The 23,145-nt window shown below is 34.1% G+C and overlaps 2 protein-coding genes across 6 annotated transcripts in view; one reads left to right on the forward strand and one right to left on the reverse strand.

Moving 5' to 3' along the window:
• Positions 1 to 23,145, forward strand: part of IFT140 (intraflagellar transport 140) — a 209,010-nt gene that overhangs the window by 136,346 nt on the left and 49,519 nt on the right. The gene's annotated exons all lie outside the window — the stretch shown is intronic.
• The window catches only part of TMEM204 (transmembrane protein 204), a 47,219-nt gene that overhangs the window by 8,472 nt on the left and 15,602 nt on the right, over positions 1 to 23,145 (reverse strand). For all 3 annotated transcript variants that reach the window (XM_074279629.1, XM_074279630.1, XM_074279631.1), the window contains one exon: positions 5,583 to 5,738. In XM_074279629.1, the coding sequence (XP_074135730.1) occupies positions 5,583 to 5,738 (156 nt within the window). The remainder of the gene's footprint in view (positions 1 to 5,582; positions 5,739 to 23,145) is intronic.

Consider the following 23,145-nt stretch of genomic DNA (forward strand, 5'->3'; position numbering starts at 1 on the left):
TGACAGATGATATGAGTACAGTCTATATGAAGAAGGAAGAACATGAAGCAGGAAATTTTCCCACTGTTCTCTCCTTAAAGAATAAGAATTCACCACCATTGTTGTACTGTCTCCTACCATCACTGGGTCACTACTTTGCTCAAAGGATTGTAGTGTGCACTGAAAGGCAGCTTAGTCTCTCTTGGCTATCAGGTCCAGGCGTACTGAACAAACTTACAGCCAAGTTAGGTAACCAAGTACCAATGAATACAGGGTTATTATGTGGGTCATTTAATTCTTTAGCAAATTTTATGTAAAATTTATGGTTTTAAACACACACACACACACACACACACAGAGTTTAGTTTTGGGTTTGGTTTTTTTTTTTTTTTTTTTTTTTTGGAATGAAGAAGAAAAAGTCTTCTGAATCATTTGAATTAATACTTAGTGTTTATATCACTTAAAATGCATCTTAGTTGATATGACTATTAAAACTAGCTAGTATTAATTTAGTACTGTAAAGTATCTAAAATGTATAATAAGCCAGCATCTTCCAGACTTGGCTCATATCTAACCTTTTAGAATAGTGATTCTTAACTGTAATCTGGTGACTTACTTTTGTTTATACTTTGATAACTTTGTTTTATTTTATATTTTATTTCATATTATATATTATTTATACATGTATCTTATATATGTTACATATATTTTATGTTAGGCATTTAAAAACATCATTCTGAGAAGAGTATGTTTATATATTTTACCAAACTGCCAGAAGTATTTATGTAATACAAAAATAAAAAAAACTCTTGACTTAGAGCCATTTGAAAGTAGAATTGACTGTCTTACAGTAACAAATAGTAATAATAATAATTATTACAATAGGTAACATATAGCATCTACTCTATGCCAAGCACTGGGCTAAGCATTTTGCAGACATTGTTTCATTTGATCCTCACAAAAACCCTTCCAGGTAGGTATTATTATGACCCCCATTTTACAGCTGAGGAAACTGAGGCAAACAAAGATTAAATGACTTGTCAAAGGTTACACAGCTAGTCTCTGACTTCACATTTGAACTGTCTTCCTAATTTAGCACTCTTATCTAATCCACCACTTATCTGTCTCAGAAGCTAATAAGAGTCCCTCACTACAAGTCTTCCAGCAAAGGCTGGATCACTTGCCAAATTATCTTATGGAAGAAGTTGTTGGTCAGGATGGGTTGAACAAGATGGAACTTGAGATTCCTTTCAGATCTTAAGATTTAATGATTATATACTCTAGTTTCTCTTCAGAGCATATACATCTTTCAGTATTAACTAAAGATTTCAATGAAGAGAAACAGAGATTTTTTTTGGTTTGTTTTTAAGATTCAATAAGATTCAAGCTCAGGTAAAAGGGGTGAATGTAGGCTAATAAGGGAAGATTTTATTAGAAAGGTCTCAAGTTGGATCTTGAAAAATGTGTAACTTTTAATCAAATGGAGAGGCTCAGGAAAATTTAACAGGCAAGGGAAATAGCATGAACAAAGAAATGACATAGAGGAGGGGGCAGAGATACAATGAGCAGACCTGTGTGGCTAGAATGGAGACTGCACAGTGGGAAATTGTGAAAAAGAAATTATATGTAAACACACACACACACACACACACACACACACACACACACACACACACACACACACGGACCAGATCATGGACAGTTCAAAAGTCCAGGTAGAAAAGTTTGGAAAAGCAAGTTGCTGGGGTGACAGGAAAGCAACAGAGTATTATCATTAAATAATGATCTTTCAGACTTTTCAAATGGGGAAATGTTTGTATTGGTCAACATCTGGTGTGAAATTTTTATAGATACACCCTTGAGCCATATATTCATCTGATTTCATTTTTATTCTTGGAATCTGATACATAAACACAATGCAGTCATTTGAATATATGTACTGTTACATCTATTACTTTTCCTGTGGTGATATTAGCTTAATTGCTTTTTTGATTACTTATTGCTGGCAATAAGTGGTCTAAGAGAGAGGGAACAAAAGATGGTCCTGGGCTGAGCATTCTGCCTTTCATGTTACCTTATTTTTTATAGACATTACTTTCCATGTCTTAGATTCCTAGAGTAATTTCCTGGTTATTTTTCAACATTTACTCAGTTTTTTTTTTTTTTTGGGGGGGGGAGAGAAATTTATCAACTGATAAATTCTGCACATGGTATTGATTCTACATAAACTTATTTTTCCAAAGCAAACAGTTCTCTTCCTGTGAATTGGGAGGTGTGGAAGCTCTGAAGGCTCAGAGTGTTGTGTGAATTACAGTTCAGCTTCCGGAGCACCACTGCTTCCTCTCTCCTTTCCTTCCTGCCTACTTCCTAGGGCTTCATTTTCTGTCAGAGGGTCATCCTTTTTGAAAGACTGTCAAATATAAATGCAGGTGGCATAAATCAGAAAGACTCGAATACTCCTGAAACACTGAATGCTAAGCAGCTATGTCTGATCAGTCAAGCTTTTATTATAGCAATATTATGAATAACAGCAACAGAAAAATGAAAAAAATTTAAAACTTTTAAAAGCACTTTTAAGTGTGATTTGGTTGGAGTACACTGGTTTCCAAGGCGAACTTTAACACAGCATATTAATTGAACAGAACAGTCTCTGAAGACATTACTCAGGCTGAAATTTTCCAGCACATGGTAACAGCAAAATAATGGCTCTTATTCAAGTTTTTTTCCCCTAGAGAGAATTATTCTTGGAAAGGAAAATCTACATACACCACAATAATTTCTAAGCTCATGTGCTTTCATAGGGATCCCAAAGCATCTTCTGGGTGATCTCTAGCAGCTATTTAAGAGTCAAAAATACCAAGAATTTTTGGGAGAGAAAAAAAATAATGCAGTTGGTATTTAAAGGAAGTATTTAGAAAATGTGATCCAAATTTAGAGAAGCAAAATATAAAGAACAAATGGAAAATAGAATGTATAAAATTCTTCACCATCATGTGTGGATATAGATTCCGCAAACCTCATTGTCCTTGTAATAACTAATGAACAAGAATTCTAGTAGGTGAGTAAAGACCAACAGGTCCTGATTTATGTTTGCTGGTTCTGTTAAGATGAGAAAAAATATTAAAGTCTATTCCAGGTCTTTCTGGTGTGGGAAAAAAAGAATCAGTAGACATAATTTGTTTTAACTTGTAAAAAGCTTTAGAAATGTATTCACATTAAAGACTAATAAAAATAAAATTATATGGAATTGGGGAAATAATTTTAAGGATAGGGGTCTGGGTGGGAGAAAGAAAAATAGAGATAAACTACTTTTTTGAATAGAAAAGTATAAAAGTGGTATCCTCTAATGACTGATGTGAAATCTAGTTGTACTGAAAATTTTTAAAGAACCTAGAAGAGAGTGTTTAAAGTAACTCTCTAAATTTATATAGCTGAGATTGACTAGTCTGACTAGTAAAATGCCAGGTGAACTTCCTGACATAAAATTGACAGACATGTTTCGTTGTAGTCAAGTACAAGGCAATGTATTAAGGGAAAAATAATCCAAGCTATACTTCTAGCTTGGAGATCACTGAACTATCATTGCCAACACAGGAGAGAATGAAGAGTTGTCTTAGATTGCTCCTAAAGACAGTTGGCCCAATATGTCACTTTGGTCAGAAAAGCCAAGAGAAACCTATATGTTATGTGTCATGAAACAAAGCATACAATCCTATTCGACTTTTATGTATAATCACAATACATACATACATACCTACATATAATTCATGTGGTTGTCTAAAAACTGTACATCTAGAATATTCATGTTAGGAAAAAAAAAGATCCAGAGGGATTGAGGAACTTTTTTTGTTATTGAAAAGCCTGTCCCCATCTTTAAAGTCAGTGGTTAAAAGAAGACATGACCAAAAATATTAAAATCATGAAATATATGAATGAAATGAACCCATATATTGGAATTAGTGAAGATCACAGGAGAGTATTCCCACTGCAGAAAGTTAAAAATCCCTTTACTTAGTGATCAAATAGTAGAAACATATTTGAGAAGCTTGTTTTGAGGACCACAGGATACTAATTAGCCATAAATATCATTGCCTACCCTTTATTTTCTTGACAGTACTAGAGGTAGAGCTCAACATTAGCGCAAATCTCTTCTAGATAGGTTTAAGATACTGTTCCTGCCTTCATGAAGATTACTGATTATAAATTGGTAAGAGAAAACGTGTACCTAAAAGTAAATATCAATATAATACAAATATGCTATATTTAACATGTTAAATGTCAAATAATGTTATGCCCATAAACATACATAACAGTTGCCTTCATCTAGCTGAGAAGAAAAAGATACTTTTCTTGGAATATATTTAAATGACATTTAGATAACTCTGTAAAAAATGGAAAAGAAGTTTCAACGAACAGAGACTCTTACATAACAACAAATGGTACCATCTTTGATGGCTAATTTTATATTCCTTGCTGTTCTCTTAGAAACCTCAGAAAATATCCTGTAAACTATTTGTAAGGTTTGTAACTTTCCTACAACCTTCTAGGTTTATTTTTTTTCAGTCTTCTTAGTTCATGGTGAAGTATTTTTTCCTTTCTTCCTATTTTTATTAACATTTTTTTAATCACTTCCAACTCTTCTTCTCCAGCCCTACCCCCATCTCCCCACCCGAGCACTAGGGATTTCAAGGTTCAGCTTGCATAACAGGTAATAGCAGGCATTTCCTTCTCCTGTGACGGGATATCCTGGCGCCCTTCAGTCTCTCTCTAACTCTGTTTAAAACAGAGTCTAGCACAGGAAAAAAACTCATTCTAAAATTAGCAGTTTGATAGAAGAAAGGCACATAGCTGTCCACTGTACTGTTTGTCAATGAAACAACAAGTCCAAAGAGAGCCAAAATGCATTTCCTTTTCGGGCAAAACAGACCTATTGAGCCTCAGGGGGTGATGGTGGGGCCATTAAAGGAGAGAGGTACACCAAACACAGAGAAAGTATCTTAAACTTTCTAGGCTAGAACACTGTAATCTTCCTTGCCTTTCCCCTTCAGTCTTTTTAACCCCAAAAACCATTTTTAAGAATTAGAATGTGCTATTTCAGGGACTACAAAGAAAAAAATACATTGTACCAAAAAAGAAAAGAGGACATTAATATTTTCATTGTTATACAAACTCCTTACCAAGAAATTTCTTATTAGTATAGGAAAAATTACATTTTCTTCACCAGTGGTGCTATTAGACAGTATAGTTTGAGATCTGAAGGGAACTTTTTCTCTTTTTGCCTATTTTAAAACAATAATACCTAATGATTATAATTCTGACATATGATGAAATGAATTCTATCATTCCTGATATAGTATAAAATTTGTCATGTCCCTCATTATTCTACAATGGCTATTTTCAAAGGTGCTCAACATTCTGACCCTCTTTTGGAAAGAGAGAAAGCTGAGATCCTGGGAATTATTTTCATATCTTTCATTATTTCCAGACTGATTCATTTTAGACTTCCAGTAGTTTCCTTTCCTGGATATGTCAAATCTATTCATTCATCATTGCAGAATGAAATAGCTTTCAGTTCCTGTCTTATCATTGAGCAAGGTACTTACTTGCAAGTTGGAATACAGCAGCAATGGCTTCTTCCCACCATTGGGTGTCCTGTGAAATGATAGGCAAGTCCATCAGCCCCATGACAAAGATGAGTTGTCCTGCGGTGAGGGCAATGGTAGCAATCAGATTACAGGCCCGCATCATATCAAATTGCACTGTGAGGGATACACCAAAACAGAAGAGGACTACATTAGGTCAAAGACTAGGTCTCAAACTAAAATACTAGATGAAATAATTTAATATTGTTGGCTTCACAAAGAAAATTCTGCATTAACATGAACCTTGATTGAGTAATTATCAAGTTTGATTTCTAATTATTATGTTTTTAAAAATATGAATAACATCCTTTTTTGTTTTCATAATTTCTTAGACTTTTCAAAACCCTTCCCTTCTATCATATGAAATCTGTGAAGATCCTTTACATTACATCAAGTGATATTATCAAAACACATTTCAATAAACATCCTTCTAAAAGTGGAGCATTCACAGCTTATACCACCAATATTTCTCTGGTGACCTTTGCTCTGATGAACTGCAATCAGTTCTCTACATGGAAACATCTACTCTGTTAGCATATTACCTACCAGATCTTGGGATAGCTCATTTTTATTATTTTATCTAGATTTGCTAAAATCATGACTGTCATGCCCTAATCATAAAGCACTTTTCCTTGTAAGTACAAAAGAACACATTTTTAGATAGGAAAATGGAAAAGAGAATGTCACCCCAAGCCTAAAGGATTTGGTTCAATGCCATACAAAAAGCATGTATGCAGTACCATGGTCAGCACTGAGGGAAACAAAAAATGAAAAAGTCTTGTTCTTCTGGATCTTGCCCTTTACTAGGCAATACAACAAGGATGTAGATAGATGCAAAGCCCATGCAGAGGAAATACAAAATAATTTCAAGAGAAAGTAGTAAACCAGAGGTTTCTAAACTGAGCCTACAAGTAACTTGGAAGGAAAGATGGGCAGAGAGAAGTATTTAGGAGCAAGAGGAAAGATAACTTGGTGCAATTCGGGATAAATGGAGGGGAAGAGGACTTGTGGATTTCTGTAAGGGCCTGTCCTCCAGAGCCCTCCCTGGCAACAATGGTGGATTCAGTGAACTCAAAATGAGAATATTTACCAAAATGGTAGAAGAAAAGAGGCTATAAAACATTATCTCTGATACACATGGAGCAGGCATGGACAAACTTAAGAACTCCATGGGATCCTGAATGTTTAACCAATGCTATTAACACTTTCTTAGATCTAAACATTAGCAAAAAGTTAAGCCCTGATTCATTGTTTGTTGATATTTGAGGTGTAAATGCTCACACTGAAAATTTAACAGCCCTAGCACACGCCTAAGTCCAACGGTAGTGAGGCATCTGTGTAGGAAACATATGGCCAACATGACCGGCACCTACATTTTGTAGGATCTCAATGTGCTTTCTTGTCTCAGAGTTCCCATGTGACTCTCCTCTGGACACAGTGTATACACACATACACATACATACATGCACACTCTTTGAAAAAAGTCTGGAGCCAGATAGTGTGAAAAGTTTTAAAGCCAAACAAAGGAATTTTTAATTTGTTTAATATCAAGGCAACAAAAACAGTACATAGGTTGCTTTATCATAGAAATTCCAGGATTTCATCATAATATGAACTGAAAAAAATAGTATACATTTATCATAAGACTTATATGCAAGGACTGAAGATTAAAATTTTTCTGACCCTCCTATTTTAATCTCAGACTCTTTTTTCTGGGAATATTTCTGGGATACAAATTTTGAGCCTTTACCTTCAACTTGATATATCAGAAAATAAGAACATGTCTCAAAGATTAGATTTTTGGACATTAAAATGGCTGCATTTTTAAAGTTAATATTAGGACTTAGAATTTATTTCATTCCTCCTGTCTCCCATCCCCCTTATACCATCCCTTTCTTTTGTACCCTACATATCACTTAAAATACTATATTTTAATGACAAAAATAAGTAAATTTATTTCAGTATTTTAGGAAAGTTGGTTTTACACTTTGATACAATATTTTAGAAGTTTGGTCCTAATACTTTGATACTTTAATTGTTTGATACTTGTTAACTGTTAGCTAAAAGTCAAATCCAAAACAGAACTTCACAAAGATGTAGAATCAAATGAAAAAGTACATTGTTGAATATACTTATGAAACCATGATGCTCATTTTTAAATCTCATCCACCAGTTATGCAAAGGTTTTGTTGAAATACTGCTAGTAAATTTCCATATTCTTAGATGTTAATTAATTGTTCTAAATTATGTGGAACAAATTACATTCTTATATTTTACGAATGGATTTAAAACCCATTGAAATGCTTCATTCAGAAGATTTTAAAGATAGGTTAGAGAATTCTGGTCCAGGTTTTCAAAGTGTACATATATGAATTTCTGTAGGCAATAAAAGTTTAATTTTTCAGTGTCTTGCTCACCCAGTGACTTTACACTATTAGCCTCATGATAGTCATGATATCTACTTTAAGGCAAAGTTCATAATCAACAATACTATGTGTTAATCCATGTTTGTAATAATTTACCTGGTAATTTTAAATTTTTTTGACTGACTTTTTTTTTTTTTCTTTATAATGTGACTTGTCCTAAAATTCTCTGCTCTACCATTTTCTTATTGTTTGGCCCTACTCATATTAGTATTATATTCAATTTGAAGATAATTTCTAGATCACTTGACCATTCTTTGAAGTTTAGTTTACTAGAAAACTACATATTCATGAATCCACTGATAGTCATTTGTAAAATGGGTGATTCATCAAAATTTATTGAAAGTGAAAGAATCAATGAGGGCTCCATTTCCAGTCTCTCTATTTCATAACATTATTTCTTCAAGGTAACTCACATATTATTCAAATCACATAACCATTTGACTTATAGACTAAGTGAAGGCATCAGTGGAATTTAGTAAATAAATATTAGCAAAAATAATTTATTTTTTCAAAGTAAAAGTAGATGTAAATGGAAGTTCTAATATTTTCTTCCTGCTCTGCAGAGAACTATCTTAAATGCTCCAGTTTGGAGACTACCTCTAAGATCTCATGATATGTTGAGTGGAATATATAGGCATATCATGGAACATGTCATTTTCCTTTTGTTTTCTTTTTTCCTATTCTTTCTTTTTTTTTTCTTTTCTTTCTTTCTTTTTTCCTATAGTAGACTCAAATGAACTCTCAAAGTGAGAGCATTTACCAAAATGGTAGAAGAAGAAAAGTCTGTAAAACATTATTCCTGATACACATGGAGCAGCTGTGTGGACAAAACAGAGCTCCAGGAGGGCCTCAATTGTTTTAACAACCTTCCCTACCTCCAAAAGATAGGTATGATAGACTTATGTTTAACCTAAGCTATTAGCACTTTCTTAAATCCAGACAATTAGCAGAACAATAAATTAAGCCCTGATTTAGTGATTATTGATTTTTGAAGGTAAATGCTCACACTGAAAATTTAACACCCCCAGCACACCCCTGAGTCCAGTGGTAATGAGACAGATATGTAGGAAACACATAGCCAACATGACCAGCACCTACCCCCTGTGGGGTCTTGATGTGCTTTCTTGTCTAATAAGCAAAGAACTTGTTAAGTTCCTGCCTGGCCCAGTTTCTCTCTCCTTTGATCCCCCTCCCATCCTATCAGGGGCTCACTACATTGGTGTCCAATTTAGAGCACACATCTGACTGGCTTTAACTATCTCTCATGACTCCTGAGTACAAGGGATTCCTTGTATCCACCAATCTTAGCCTTCCCAAAAGGAGGAACCACAAGTCACTACTGGCATTCATAGTAGGAAGGACCATAGGTGTTTGCACTCCAACTAGCCTATCTCTCATTTTTACTGCATAAGTAACCCAGATCTTTTTCTAATAATAAACTTCTTCAATGATAATCTTGTACTAAATATTAGACAACTTAAGAAAAAAGAAAAAGAAAAACTATTTTAAACAAATTTAAAATAAAATTTACTTTTTATTCCTGTACATAGTCCTGTAGATAGGAGAAGATGCTCAGAAAGGTAGAAGAATTATGGGTTTATAATACAAAAAGAAAGGTTAAGGAAGAAATTTGACCTCTCCCTCCTACCAAGGCTCCCTTTTTTCAGTTCTTTATGGCACAAATACCCGTTAGACTTTTCTGGTTGCCTAAAGGCATCCCTACAAATGCCCTCTGAAAAATGTTATGCTCTTTTCTTTTGCTTAACCTGCATTAAAACTCTTATTCTTCAGTGAAATTTTAGAAAGAAAAAAATATAGCTAAATTTCTCACATCAATTTGTGAATTTCAGGGTATTGAGAAAATGAAATGATCTCAGACAGGGTAGAGTAAGAATTATGTGATATTTTATATGATAGAATAAGTTTTATAATTATAAAAACTTGACTCATTTATAAATCCAACTCACTTTAAATTTGAGATTGTCTTATTTTTATATCAATGTTATTAGAAATGAGGGAGCAAATATGAGTGTAGCTAAAAGGAGGATTTGCTACTGTTATTTTTTCATTTAAAATCTTTTTTATGAATTTAATACATATCAATAAGCATGAACATTTCAATATTAAAAATGAGAAAATTCTATACAAAATTATGAACATGTCTCTGTTTCAATGATGTGTAATTTGCATTTTAAATGGATATCAAATTTCAATGCCAGTAATAAAACTACTCTGCATGTCAGTGTTCCCTATTAGACTTTTGTGTTATTTTAATATATTTCATTAATGTTCTTCTTTTCTTTTCTTGCATTACTGTAAGTACCTTATTACCTCTTTTTTCCACAACTTATTCCCTAAATAGAAGCTCTCCTTTGTAACAAATAAGGATAAACAGCAAAACAAATCCACATAGCCCCTGTGTCTAAAACAATATGTCTCATTTTACACTTCCAGTCTTTACTTTTCTCCCAGGATTAGGAACATGCTTCATCATCAGTTCTTGTGAAATCATAATTATTACATTGATTATCATTCTAATTTCTTCAAAAGTTGTTTACCTTTTCAATACCGTTGAAGTACAAAGTATTCTTCTGGTTCCCATCACTTAAGTATGTATCAGTTCATTCACCTTTCTCTAGCTTTGATTTTAATTTTTATATCTTTTCAAAAAGCCTGTGATAAAAAGTTCAATACCAAAGGCTAGGACATAAGTTGAAATTTAGTTACCATAAAATTGGAGGGACTAATTTTTTTTTTATAATGAAGAATATGACTTAATAGGAAATAAAGTTAAGAAGAAATGATTCTTTTTTTAAGTAAACAAACAGTGGAGTTCTCCAGGGATTGAGTCTTTAATTGACTTCATTTAGCATTTTTAATAAACTATCTGAAAGTGATATTACATAGTGAAATAACCAATATTTGGCCACACATATCAATCCATCCTAAGTAGAAAAATACCAGATGGATGGGGTTTTTATCTGTTTAGCACTAAGGTTTTTAGGATTGAGGAGTGGTTAGAAAAGTAGTACATAAGGTTCAATGTGTATAAACTAATGTAGCTTGGGGAAGGATATCTCAATTATAGGATATTATATATATATATATATATATATATATATATATATATATATATATATACTTTTTTTTTTTGGTGTGGTGGCAAGGAATTGGAATTCCTTGATGGGATGCCTATTGGATGGAATAAGTTGTAGTATGTGAATGGAATGGAATATGATTGTTCTATAAGAAATGAGGATCATGTTGATAGCAGAAAAATCTAAAAAGACTTACATGAACTGATGTTGAGTAAGTGAGCAGAATCAGAACACCGTACACAGTAATAGCAAGCATGTGAGATCAACTATGATAGACTTAGCTCTTCTCAGGAGTATGTATAGTGATCCAAGACAATTCCAATAGACTTGTGATGGAAAATGCTATCTACATCCAGAGAAAGAACTATGGAGACTGAATGCTGATCAAAGCATATCATTTTCAGTTATTTTTTGTTTTTTCTTTCTCATGGTTTTCCCTTTTGTTCTGTTTTTTTCTTTTACAACATGACTAAAATAGAAATATATTTAAAATTATATATGTATAACCCTGTATCAGTTGGCTTGCTTTCTTGGGCTGGAAGGGATAGGAAGAAGGGAGGGAGAAAATTTGAAATTCATAATCTTACAAAAATGTAGGTTGAAGGTTGAAAACTCTACTCACATGTAATTGGAAAAAAATAAAATACTGTTAAGTGAAAGAAAACATTTTAAAGGATATTTTAGCAATATCTAAACTTTTTTCATCATGTAGCCCAATATTAAAATTTTTTGAGCATATACAACTTGTGTATATTTATGTTTGTGTTTTTATATTTACTTATATGTATGTAAACACATATTTACTTGTTTAATGGAGGAGTCAATAGGCAAAAAACGGTTTCATTGAAGAGAATGATGTTTGAAGAAGACCTGTATTTAGAAAAAAAAATTGTTTTGGCAACTATATAGAAGGAAGAAATATCTAAGGCATGGAGACTTGTTAGAAGATTTTTAGATCACCAACTTGAATTGGTGGCTATGTGAGTAGAAAGAAGGGGCCAAATATAGGCTATATGGCAGTAGAAACAAGATTTGGCAACTGATTAGTAGGTGGGATAAGGGAAAATTAGGAGATAAGATGATAATGAGGTTGTGAGAACCTGGATGACAGAAAGGATGGTGGTATTCTCCAGGATAATAGGGAAGTTTGGAAGAGGAGTAGACTTGGGGAAAAGGAGAATATAATGATAATATAATGATAATCTGAAATAGAAATCAGTCCATCCATGCCATGTACCTTACTCTATTCCACTTAAAATCAAAAGAGAGAAAGTAGGGCTCTCACTCACAGGTCACACTGCCCTTGAGCTTGCCTACTAAGGACATCTGGCCCTTAAGTAACCAATGGTTGATCTGCTGATCAAAGAGTGAGAGTGGAATTTTTCCAATGGCACTCTCATGGCTGCTGCTGTGATTACCAGGAATACTCTGAGATGAGTTTAAAACTCAGAAAAAGAGAAATTGGGAGCTTGCACAGCAAAGGGAGGAGGAAGAGTATGGCAGTGTTGGAGGATAAGGATAATTGTGATTTTGTTGAAGACAGTCCCACAATGGGCTATCCCAGCAAAGGTAGGATGTAACCCATTTTCTATCCTCTGGTTCATAAATCACATACCCTTTTCCATGGCCTCTCTGGGATAAGACCATGATTTCCACTTTGGAAACCCCTGAAATATTTTTCCTTGAGGTTAATTGTAACTTAGAAGAGATTTGGGAATCTCTTCTCTGAAAACATTGTTTGATTTGCTATGATAGCCAAAAGATCAACAACATTTTGAAGAGTTTTATCAGATATAAAATAGAAAACATTACTTTACTCTCATTCAAAACCACAGTATACCATCCTGTGGAATATTGTATACATTGTTCTATTTTGATTGCCATACTTGACAGAAGGTATAATGAAGCTGAAGAAAAGTCAAGGGCAGGAACTTCAAATTTTAAAGAGGGTAGACAGGCTGTCATCATAGGAACACAAAGGATTAGAACTTTTGGGTGTAGAAAGATGAAGGAAAATTATTGTTGTATATAAAATCATGAAAGATATGTATTGAATCAATATTTTTTTCAATTTAGATAAGATTTTTTTTCCCATTCTCAACACAATAAACTACTCTCTCCTTAAAATGCTGCTTCTTTGGCTTTGGTGACACTATACTAATCTGTCTCTTCTTTCTAACCACTCTTTTTTTGTTTCCTTCATTGCTTTCTTTTACTTTTCCTACATCTTAAAAATGGCCGTTTTGGAAAGTCCAATCTGACAGCTTTTAGTTGCCATATCTCTATCCCTGACTTTGACCTCTTTTCTAAGTTCTCTTATCCCAACTCAAATATTCTTCACATTAATACTTTTATTAATACTTCTGTAACTGTGTCCTTTTGTTATCTGGATTATTAAAATTTGTTCATCTGATAATGCCTCCATTTGAAATAATATAAAAATTTTAATAATGAAAAGACTATATATGAAAAATATGACATTTATCTGTCATCATTTGAAAAAAATATGAATTTTCCATATAACTTAAAATTAGCTTTATAATTGTCAAAACTTCTAAATATTTAACCATATTAATGCAAATCTTTCTAAAATGTACTACATATTTTCTCCAAGAAATTATGCTTAATCTGACTAATCTTTTCTTACTGACTCAGCACATTCTAGGACAGAACTACAAATACCATAAGATTCTCAGAGATTATTAAGATATATACAGTATAATGTTTGCCACTATACTAAATGGGTCCATAATGTTTTGTTTTTCAAATTCTCAGATCACATTTATCTAGTTTTCTATCTTTTCCTCACTTTCAGATTATCAGCTTTTATTTTTTGTTCTTGTTAATAGCTCTAGCAACACCACCTTTTGATTTGCTGTATCTAATCAGCTTTGGGCAAGGAGATCAAATAACCAAATTTATTAGAAATAAATAAATAATAAAAAGTAAAATTTACAAAATAGATAAAAGTTTGTTAGAATAAATTCACATTAAGTAAAGATTTGAGAGGCTCTCTTCTAATCAAAGTACATGGAACTTCAGTGACATCTTTATTCACTTCTCGGTGGCCTTTGGAAGAACAAAAACAAAAAACTCTGGACTTGTCTGTAGTTTGCTGAATAGTTAAAGTTAGACCTGTCAGTGAGCACTATGTAGGAGGAGTTTTACCCATTCAAATAATCCTTATGCCAGTATAGTAAATCTTTAAGTACATTAAATGTAACTAAGTGCTTCTTAGGAAAATCTGTTGTCTTTCAAGCATCATCTCCAATTATTGTGATCCAGAACTGTTCATTTTTCTTCAGAGCTTTCTCAGAACTTTTAAAATTGCTGTGTAAGAAATGGCTGATTATTCCTTCATACCTGTCTTCAGTATATACCTTTCCAGACTTAATTCATGCCATCCTTCTTTATTCAATCTATAATACTTAAGCCACATTACTCTATTATGTTCAAGGTGCTGATGGATTCAAAGACAAAATGAGAAAATGTTGCCTCCCTCAAAGAGCTTATACTCTAATAGGGGTGACAACATTTATATTAAACATTTGTTTATATCTATATTTATATTTATATCATCATAATTTGAGGATGGGAAGAACACTTGACACTCAGAAGACTGGAAGAGGCTTCCAGGAGGTGTCACCTGAGTTGGACCTCTGATGAAGCAAAGAAGTGTAAGAGTTGATGATGAAGTGGGATAGCCAGTCACTCCCCCACAATGTTCTTCTCCGCCTCTCCAAACTCTTTACTTGTTTCCTTGGGCTGTAACATAAATGCCCTTAGTCTTTGGGACAGTGTTGCTGATGATAATAGTAGTTCACATTTGTCTAAGTTCTTTCCAGTTTTCAATTATGAGCTCAGTGCTAGAATGCATGAAGACTAGACTAGCTAAGCTAAGCAATTTTAGAGATGAAAAAACAAAAAAACAAAAATCTCCGAGGTTTATGTGCATCTTGCACATAACAGTTACTTTATAAGTGTTGATTTGAATTGCCCAACTTTATACAGGAAGAAAGTGCTGGAACTGGAGATGAAAACCAAAAAGTCTTCCAGTCCATGGCTCTTTTCACTATGGCACTCAGTCTCTGTTTGATTTAAAGACCTATCCATTTCTCTTTCTTGTAATTGTACCATAAATTAATTAAAGAGAGGCTTGAAAGGTAGAGTGCTGGATGTGAAGTCACAAGGAGCCGAGTTGGAATATGACTTTGGATGAGCTGTGTGTGAATTCTCTGGATTAGTTACACATCTGTGTAATGAGAGGGTGGCCAAGACGGCCAATGTGATCCTTCCCAACTGGAAATCTAGGATCCTGTGAATGTTTGACTGATGCCATAGTTTGTTAAATACAATCACTTACTGAGCATTCCAAACCCACAAGCAGCACTAAAGAAACTATTACAAATAAAACACCACTCTTTGGGTGCTTTCTATTCTTTGAGAAAGAAAATCCATAGATCATAGGATAGAGGAAGTGCCCGGGATTAATTGGCCCAGTACAATCTGCTCAACATGATGTTATTGCCACATGTTTACATTGTGTAATCATCATGTGTTTATTACAATTAAAAATACACAAAATTGGCTGCTTTCTTTTCCTTTCTGAATCATCCATCTACATAGTAGCTTTCATCTTCCTCTGTGCAGCAAAGGCTGGAAATTGTATGGAAATATTTCTCTCTCCTCAGAGTCTGAAGAATCTTATGCTCCTTAGCCTGCATGCAGTATCAGAAACTTGTTCTTCCTTCTGTGATTAGTCTGAATATAAAGGTACCACACAAATGAAAGCACCAGTAATTATATTAAATTTTACACTGGGAATTGGTAGGTAGTCCAGTCATTCTAAAAAGTAATTTGGAATATCTACTATGCATGTACCCAAATGGTCAAAGATTGAAAAGAAGGCCTCATGTATACTAAAATTATCTTTATTTTTTGTAATCACTAATTATTTGTTATTAGCATGTAAATAGTATGAGAAAAGAATAAACAATTTCAAATCTCTTGAAATAACATTGTACCTATCTATTGATAGAGGGATTTTCCTCATTAGGACTTATGTACAAAAATGAAATCACAGGTCTGGACATAAAAAAAAAACCATCACAACATAAGAAAATTTGAGGATAAAGTAATGACTTTTAGTTCGGGTATCAGAAAAGTTTTTTAAAAGGTCTTTTTATTGCAACAAAGAAATGGAAATAAAATAAGTACTTATCAACTAGAAAATGGATTAACCAATAATGATACATTAATATCATGGAATGTTACTAGACCATAAAAATGCCAAATATGAAGAATTCAGAAAAACATGGGAACCCATCTAATTGCATGAACTGATGTGGCATGAAGGAAACAAAACCATAGAAAGAATATATACAATGATCACTATAGTATAAATGGAAAAGATAAAAATATTAAAACTAAATTCTTTATGTTGGAAAAACTTGGCCCCAGAGAAGAATTGAGAAAATTAATGCTATTCCCTTCTTTGCGATAATAGGAGACTATGGGTGGGGAACATAGCATATGTTATCAGCCTTAGCTGATATCTGGAATAATTTTGCTGGTTTGCTTTTTGTGCCATCTTGTTGCAAGAGATGGGGAGGGAATTTGTTTAAAAATGAGGATGACATAAAGATAAAAGAGGTCAGTAATTTTTAAATAGAAGAAAAAATAAAATGAATTTTAGAATATATGATCCCATTGTCTCAATCACCTTTATCTTTAACCTATAACTTATTAAACCTGAGATAGTGATTTAATCTGAGCTAGTTTTTTCTACTGTAAGCAAGAATTAGACAAGAATACAGCTAGCAGCAGCAGCATGACAGAAATTCATAGACTGTACTAGGAAAAATAGGGAAGGGGAGAATAAGTGCTGTGTGCCAGGGATTATGCTAAATGTTCTTTACAAATATCATCTTATTTGATCTTTACAACAACCCTGTTAGGTAGATGCAGTTATCGCCATTTTATAATTGAGAAAAAAAAGGCAAACTTAGGTTAAGCTAGTAAATTTCTGTGACCAGATTAGAAATCAGGTCTTTATGACTCCACATCCAATGTTCTATGCACTGCAAGAGAGAATGCTATTAAAATCATCATAAGCTCTACCCATAGAGCAGAAATTTTTCTTTTATTACAGTTCCCCCTTGCTATTAGACTCATTTTCAAATCTTATTCATGTCCTTTTTGTTAAAAAAAAAATTTGTTTCTGCCAAAAATTGTATTTAACCAAAATTATCCATTTTGCCTTCTATGAACATCTCTATCTCTGCTTTGGTCATGAATTCTTCCCATATCCATATAATTGACAGATAATTTCTTCCCTAATTTACTTATGATATGTTGAAAATTTTATATTGAAAATCATGTAACTAGTTTGAGCTTACGTTGATATACTGCTTTCAAGTTTTTCCCACCAGTTTTTTTTTAGAAAGATAGTTAATTCTTGCCCCCAATAGCTGGGATCTTTAGGTTTATCAAACACTAGGTAACTGATCATTTATTTCTGTATATTGTATACCTGATCTGTTTCACTCACCAGCTTCTCCATTTTTTATCCAGTACTAAATTGTTTTGAGGATTATCACTTTGAGATCTGGTATTTGCTAGACTACTTTTTTCTCTCCCCTCCCTTCCTTTTTTTTTTTTTTTTTTTTTTTTTTTTTTTTTGCTGAGACAAGTGGGATTAAATGACTTGCCCAGTGTCACACAGCTAGGAAGTGTTAAGTGTCTGAGGTCGCATTTGAACTCAGGTCCTCCTGACTTCAGGGCTAATGCTATACTGTACCATCTAGCTGCCCCCCTCCCTTTCACTTTTAAAAAAATTGATTCCCTTGATATTTTTGATATCTTGTTCACTCAGTCTCTCCTGGCATTTGAGGGAGGAAGGTGTGTGTGAGATTGTTAGACCTTAACCCCCTGACCTTGACCATAAAAGATCAAGAATAAAGATGTTTAGTGATCCTGACTCCGGCTGATTCCTGGGAAGACAGAGTTCCAGCAATTCCCAGTGGGGGACTTTGTACATACAATATGGCCTATAAAATATCCAGTCTTATTTTTTCACTGCTTTTCTTCTATATTTCCTGTACATTCTATACTGAACTACTCAAGTAAATTTATATAATATTATTATTTATCCCATTTCACCATCTTTGCTAATACCACTCTTTCTACGTGGTTGTCTTCCCCTCCAACTCTGTTTCTTCAAGTTTTAGTTGTCTCTAATGCTATTTTTTTTCATGATGCCCTTCTTGGACCTAATTGGCTGGGGCCTTAATCTTCCTCTGAATTTTCTGTGTTACTTTTTTAATTAAATAACATACTGGATGTAAAAAAACAGATCTAAAAGTCTTTAAAAAACAAACAACATTGTAACAGATTTGCTATCTTGTTATTATATTGTATTGTAAAGAGCTGACTCTCCCTTCTATAGATGCCACTTTTTAAACTCTTTAAACTGTTTAAAAACAAAAACTTGTTTAGATTGTCCTGGATCATCTTCACATTTGCTACCCAATCATTCACACTCTCCTTGTGGCTTCATCTTCTAATGAATTATTTTCTTCCAGAACTTCACTAGAGAAGTTCATTATCATTTATCATACTAGAATATGTTCAACAGGTAACATATTGTTGATAATGGATCAAGTTTTCAGTCTTTGAGAATAGTCAGTAAACAATAATGTCTGTTTCTGCTTTCCTACTGAAAATCCAGGATAGGACGCGGCCAAAAACCTACAGGGAGCATTCTCATTCGTGTGTATCACATTTGGCTCCCTTCTATGCTGACTTTCTGAACTACCTCCCCTTTTGTCCTTTTCCTGCATCATGGAATATAAGTCCTGGCTTCCTGCATTCTCTCTCATACACCATCATAAATGGATACCCAGGCTGTCTCCATATAGATAGTTATTATCTCTTTGTCTAAGAATGTCTGGGGTATCCAGCTTGAATCATTTCCTACTTTCTCACTCTTCTGATGGAAAAAAAGGTATAAATCAAGCAAACTTTGAATTAATTTAATTAAATTAACAAAAAAGGTTTTGGGAATCTGAATTGTGTAATGGAGATATTGTTTTCTTACTAAAAATAAGAAAAAGTTAATTTACAGAGAAAGTTTTTAGTATTTGTTTAATACTTGTCTGAAATCTTTCTCAGAGATGTTTTGCTGTGTTGAGAAGCCAAGGACATTTTAATGTGATCTTTTACCTAATAGGCCTCATTTTTCCTTATAATCACCTCTCAAGATGGAGAATCTACACATTGTTCCTTTGGTTTTAGGTTATTTTGTTCATTTAAAAATATGTAAGGTACTGTATTGGTCCAGATAGCTATACTCTAAATGTCAGTTTTTAGTCAAACTGGTTGTGCTATACTTTCTTTAGATATGAAACTAGAGTTTTGGTGTAGATATTGGTAAATGGCTGGTATATTTCATTATGCCTCAGGCTAATGAGGGAAAGGAAAGGGGAAACCCCATTTCTCCGGTGCATAGATAGTAAGATAATCCTATGAGGCACAGTGTCCCCTATAAATGAATTTACAGGCCCGAAAACCTAGATTGATAAATAAAAGGTTTATTGTGGAAATTTGGAAGTAAAGCTCAGGGTTTTTGTTTTTTTTTTGTTTGTTTGTTTGTTTGTTTTTTGAAAGACGCCAGGGCCAGAGGTGGCCGCTGGGTGGGCAGGAACCCTTACATGGCTGGAAGGATACCATGTGTTGGGGGGAAGGGTTCCTGTGAAGAGGGCTCCGGTGTGGCCCTTTTTATACCTAAGAGGAGATGAGCCGTATCCCTAAGTTCTTGGCGGGCTTTTCAGTTAGCTCAGATCAGGTGAGGGCTGGGGGAAGCTGAGCTGATGGTGGGGCTGGGCCGGGATATTCAAAGGGTGCTTTTGACCAAGATTTGTGAATCAAGGTCAGCCATGGGTTGGGCAATTAGAAAGGAATCTTAAAGGGACCTCAACCCCCATCAAGGCTACTTAATTAAAGATAAGGAAATGTAAAGGGCTGAAAATCTGAGTTGCACTGAGTCCAACCAAGCACTTGAGGCTAATTACCAATTGGACAATACTCTATTAACATATGCTTGGAGGATGACCCTGACCAACTATTCTGTGCTGGCTCCATTTGTGGGTGGAGACAGAGAAGTGTGAGAGAGTGGAGAGGGTGGAGTAGGACAAGCGACATCATTCTTTGGTGGTGAAGAGAGAGAAAGGAGGTGTAGAGATTCCTATATCTAATCCCCTGACAGTGACTCCAAAAGATCAAGAATAAAGACTTTTGCTTATCTTGACTGATTCTAAGATATCCAGGGTACTAATGCAGTCATTACATTGAGATATGTTGAAAATCTGAAAACCTATTTTATTCCAGGACTTAAAACATTTAACATTTAAAGAAAATGGGCATCATTGGGTCCCCCAGCCCTGAACTCAATCTCCTGTATCCAACTATTTGCCAGACATTTCCATCTAAGATATCTTATCTTTGGTATAAAGATTTGCTTTATTCTGCACTGTTACTCATTCTTTTACACTATCTTCATCTTACCTATCACACAACTGCTTATTTCAAGTTAGGCACTTAGAATGTTTGTGTTATACTTAGTGGATCATAAGCCCCACATTGGCAGTCTCACATTCTGATGTTCTAGATTTGCTTGTGTGCCTCCCTCTCCTCCCTCTCTACCCCCTCCACATTACTCAAGTGCAAAGGCAGCTAGGAACTCAGCATCCCAACACACCTGACTGGATTCTTTCATACCTGTCCCTAGATCTGGAATTGCTCTTTGGAAAAGACACTAGAATTCTCATGCATTCAACTCAGTCTTTCCAAAAACTGCCTCCATTCTATTTTAATTCTTAATCTCCCTGTGCTTTCTAAAGTCAAAGTTCTTCTTGGGAGCAGACCCAGCTCTCTCAGTATGCATACTAGGATTTCCCCATCAACATACTAAACTATTGGATCTCCAAAGTCAAACATGTTCTCAAACTGCCTGAGATCTGAACTGAAACATAGTCCCACTCAAGGGTAGCACACTATGACCTCTCTTTCACTCACCATTATTCTCTGCATCAGCTCAGTCACTCAGACCAATTAACTCTACTCTCAACACAGTGTCACATACTCCCAGAAGCCAGTTTCCAAGATACAGTTACTCCATTGATTACTGGGATCAAGGGCATATCCAGGCTCAGGATTATTAACTACTAGCAGCTTCACCAAAGGTGCTCAGCTGGTCAGACTCTGAGCAAGTGAAGATGATTTCTTGATATCTGCCATGAAGGGATATGCTTTAAAAATGTTTTCTTGAATTGATTCCCTCCCCCCCAACTAAGTAATCTGTCTGTGTGTGCATCTCTATCTGATTCCCTCACTGTCCAGAAATCAGATAGAATTTTCTACTGCTTATATTTTGAATCATATTCTAACTGTGGCTTTTCTATTGTCTCAGATAAACTGTAAGCTTCTTAAGGATAAGGATTTCTTCTTACTCGTGTTTTTATCCCTCCCACTAGCGATAACCTAGAAATGGACATATATATTGCATATATACATGTGTAGATTTATTGATTCTCTACTATGCGTAGGGCATAGGACTAAAGTGAATATTAAATTCAGTTGAACCAAAATCTTAATTGATGTCATATTACATAGGAATATCTCTTTTTAGCATGTTAGCCTTTTTCATGTACTGTTTGGACTGGATTTCATTTTATGCAATTTAAATTCTTCATTTGATTATACTAAAGTTGTCCTATTGTGACAAAAAAATTCTGAAAAGATATGACTAGGCTGACATCCCTGAAGCTTTCTTGTATGTCTAACTGAAAGTGTTCTTTCTCTCCTTAGGCTTTCTTATTACATTTTGCCTCTATTTCTCCTTTAGCCCACCATACTATGTCCCACCCTGTATTATACTTATTTGGGTATATGTTTCATTCCTTCTGTAAACTGTAAGTTCCTCAAGAGTAGAAATAGCATAACCTTTCATCCATATATACTTCCCACCCAACACAAAGCCTAGTGCATGATGGATAATTAATCAATTTAATTTGAATATCGAAATGTGGATAATTTGGATTTGAGTTTTTCAAGCCACAACTCATGTTAGCTAATCAAATTTCTTTGTTCTCTTTCTAAATTCTTTCATTGTCCTTTCTCATTTTCTTTGACTAATTGACATTCAGTATAGATGTCAATCAGCTCTTTTATCTCTAAGCACAGGTACTTATAGCTACGTAGCACCTATGAAGAGTGTTTTTTTTTTCCTTTTTTTTCAATGAGGAGAGAAAGCAGATTTTCATTGAAAAAAATAAAATTTTATTAGAATTTTTAAAAAATAATATTAATTTTGTAAACTGAAAAAAAAATAGTACCCATGAGGAATAGTGAAGCTCTCTGGTGGATTGAAGAAGACAGAGGCAGAGAAAAAGGAAAGCCAGGAAAGAAAAAAGATAGGGAGAGCACAGAGAAACAGGATGAAAAAAGTATAAAGACAAAAGAGAGATAAACACTGGTTGGTAATACATATGTTAGAGAGTAAAATACCACCAACAGTTTTTGGTAATAGCCTCAGAAGTGACTGGAAATTGCAAAATTCTTTTCATTTAAACAATCATTAGAATAGGTATAAAATAACAGCATTCTGACTGAACCTTCCTTGCTTAAAAAAAATTCTAAAACACAGATATGCTACAGATCTTCATTATGGAGCTGCTAAGCTTAGTACTTTTGCAATTAAGTGCTGAGTGATATGAAGATATCATAGGTCCCAGAAGGAATTCTGTAGGAGATAGGCTTGGATAAGAACTGGAGAGGCTTTGAGGAAGGCAGCTTTTCATACTGAGGGTACAGCTTATGAAAACCATTGACAAAATAAATAACTTACTTCTGTGATTCCATTGTTGGGGAAATAAGACTTATCTATCTTAAATAAAGTTGGAGAAATCAAGTTCTATAGGTTCTATAGGGCCAGTTATGGAA

This window comes from Sminthopsis crassicaudata, chromosome 1 (assembly GCF_048593235.1).
Source record: "Sminthopsis crassicaudata isolate SCR6 chromosome 1, ASM4859323v1, whole genome shotgun sequence".
Classification (NCBI taxonomy): domain Eukaryota; kingdom Metazoa; phylum Chordata; class Mammalia; order Dasyuromorphia; family Dasyuridae; genus Sminthopsis; species Sminthopsis crassicaudata.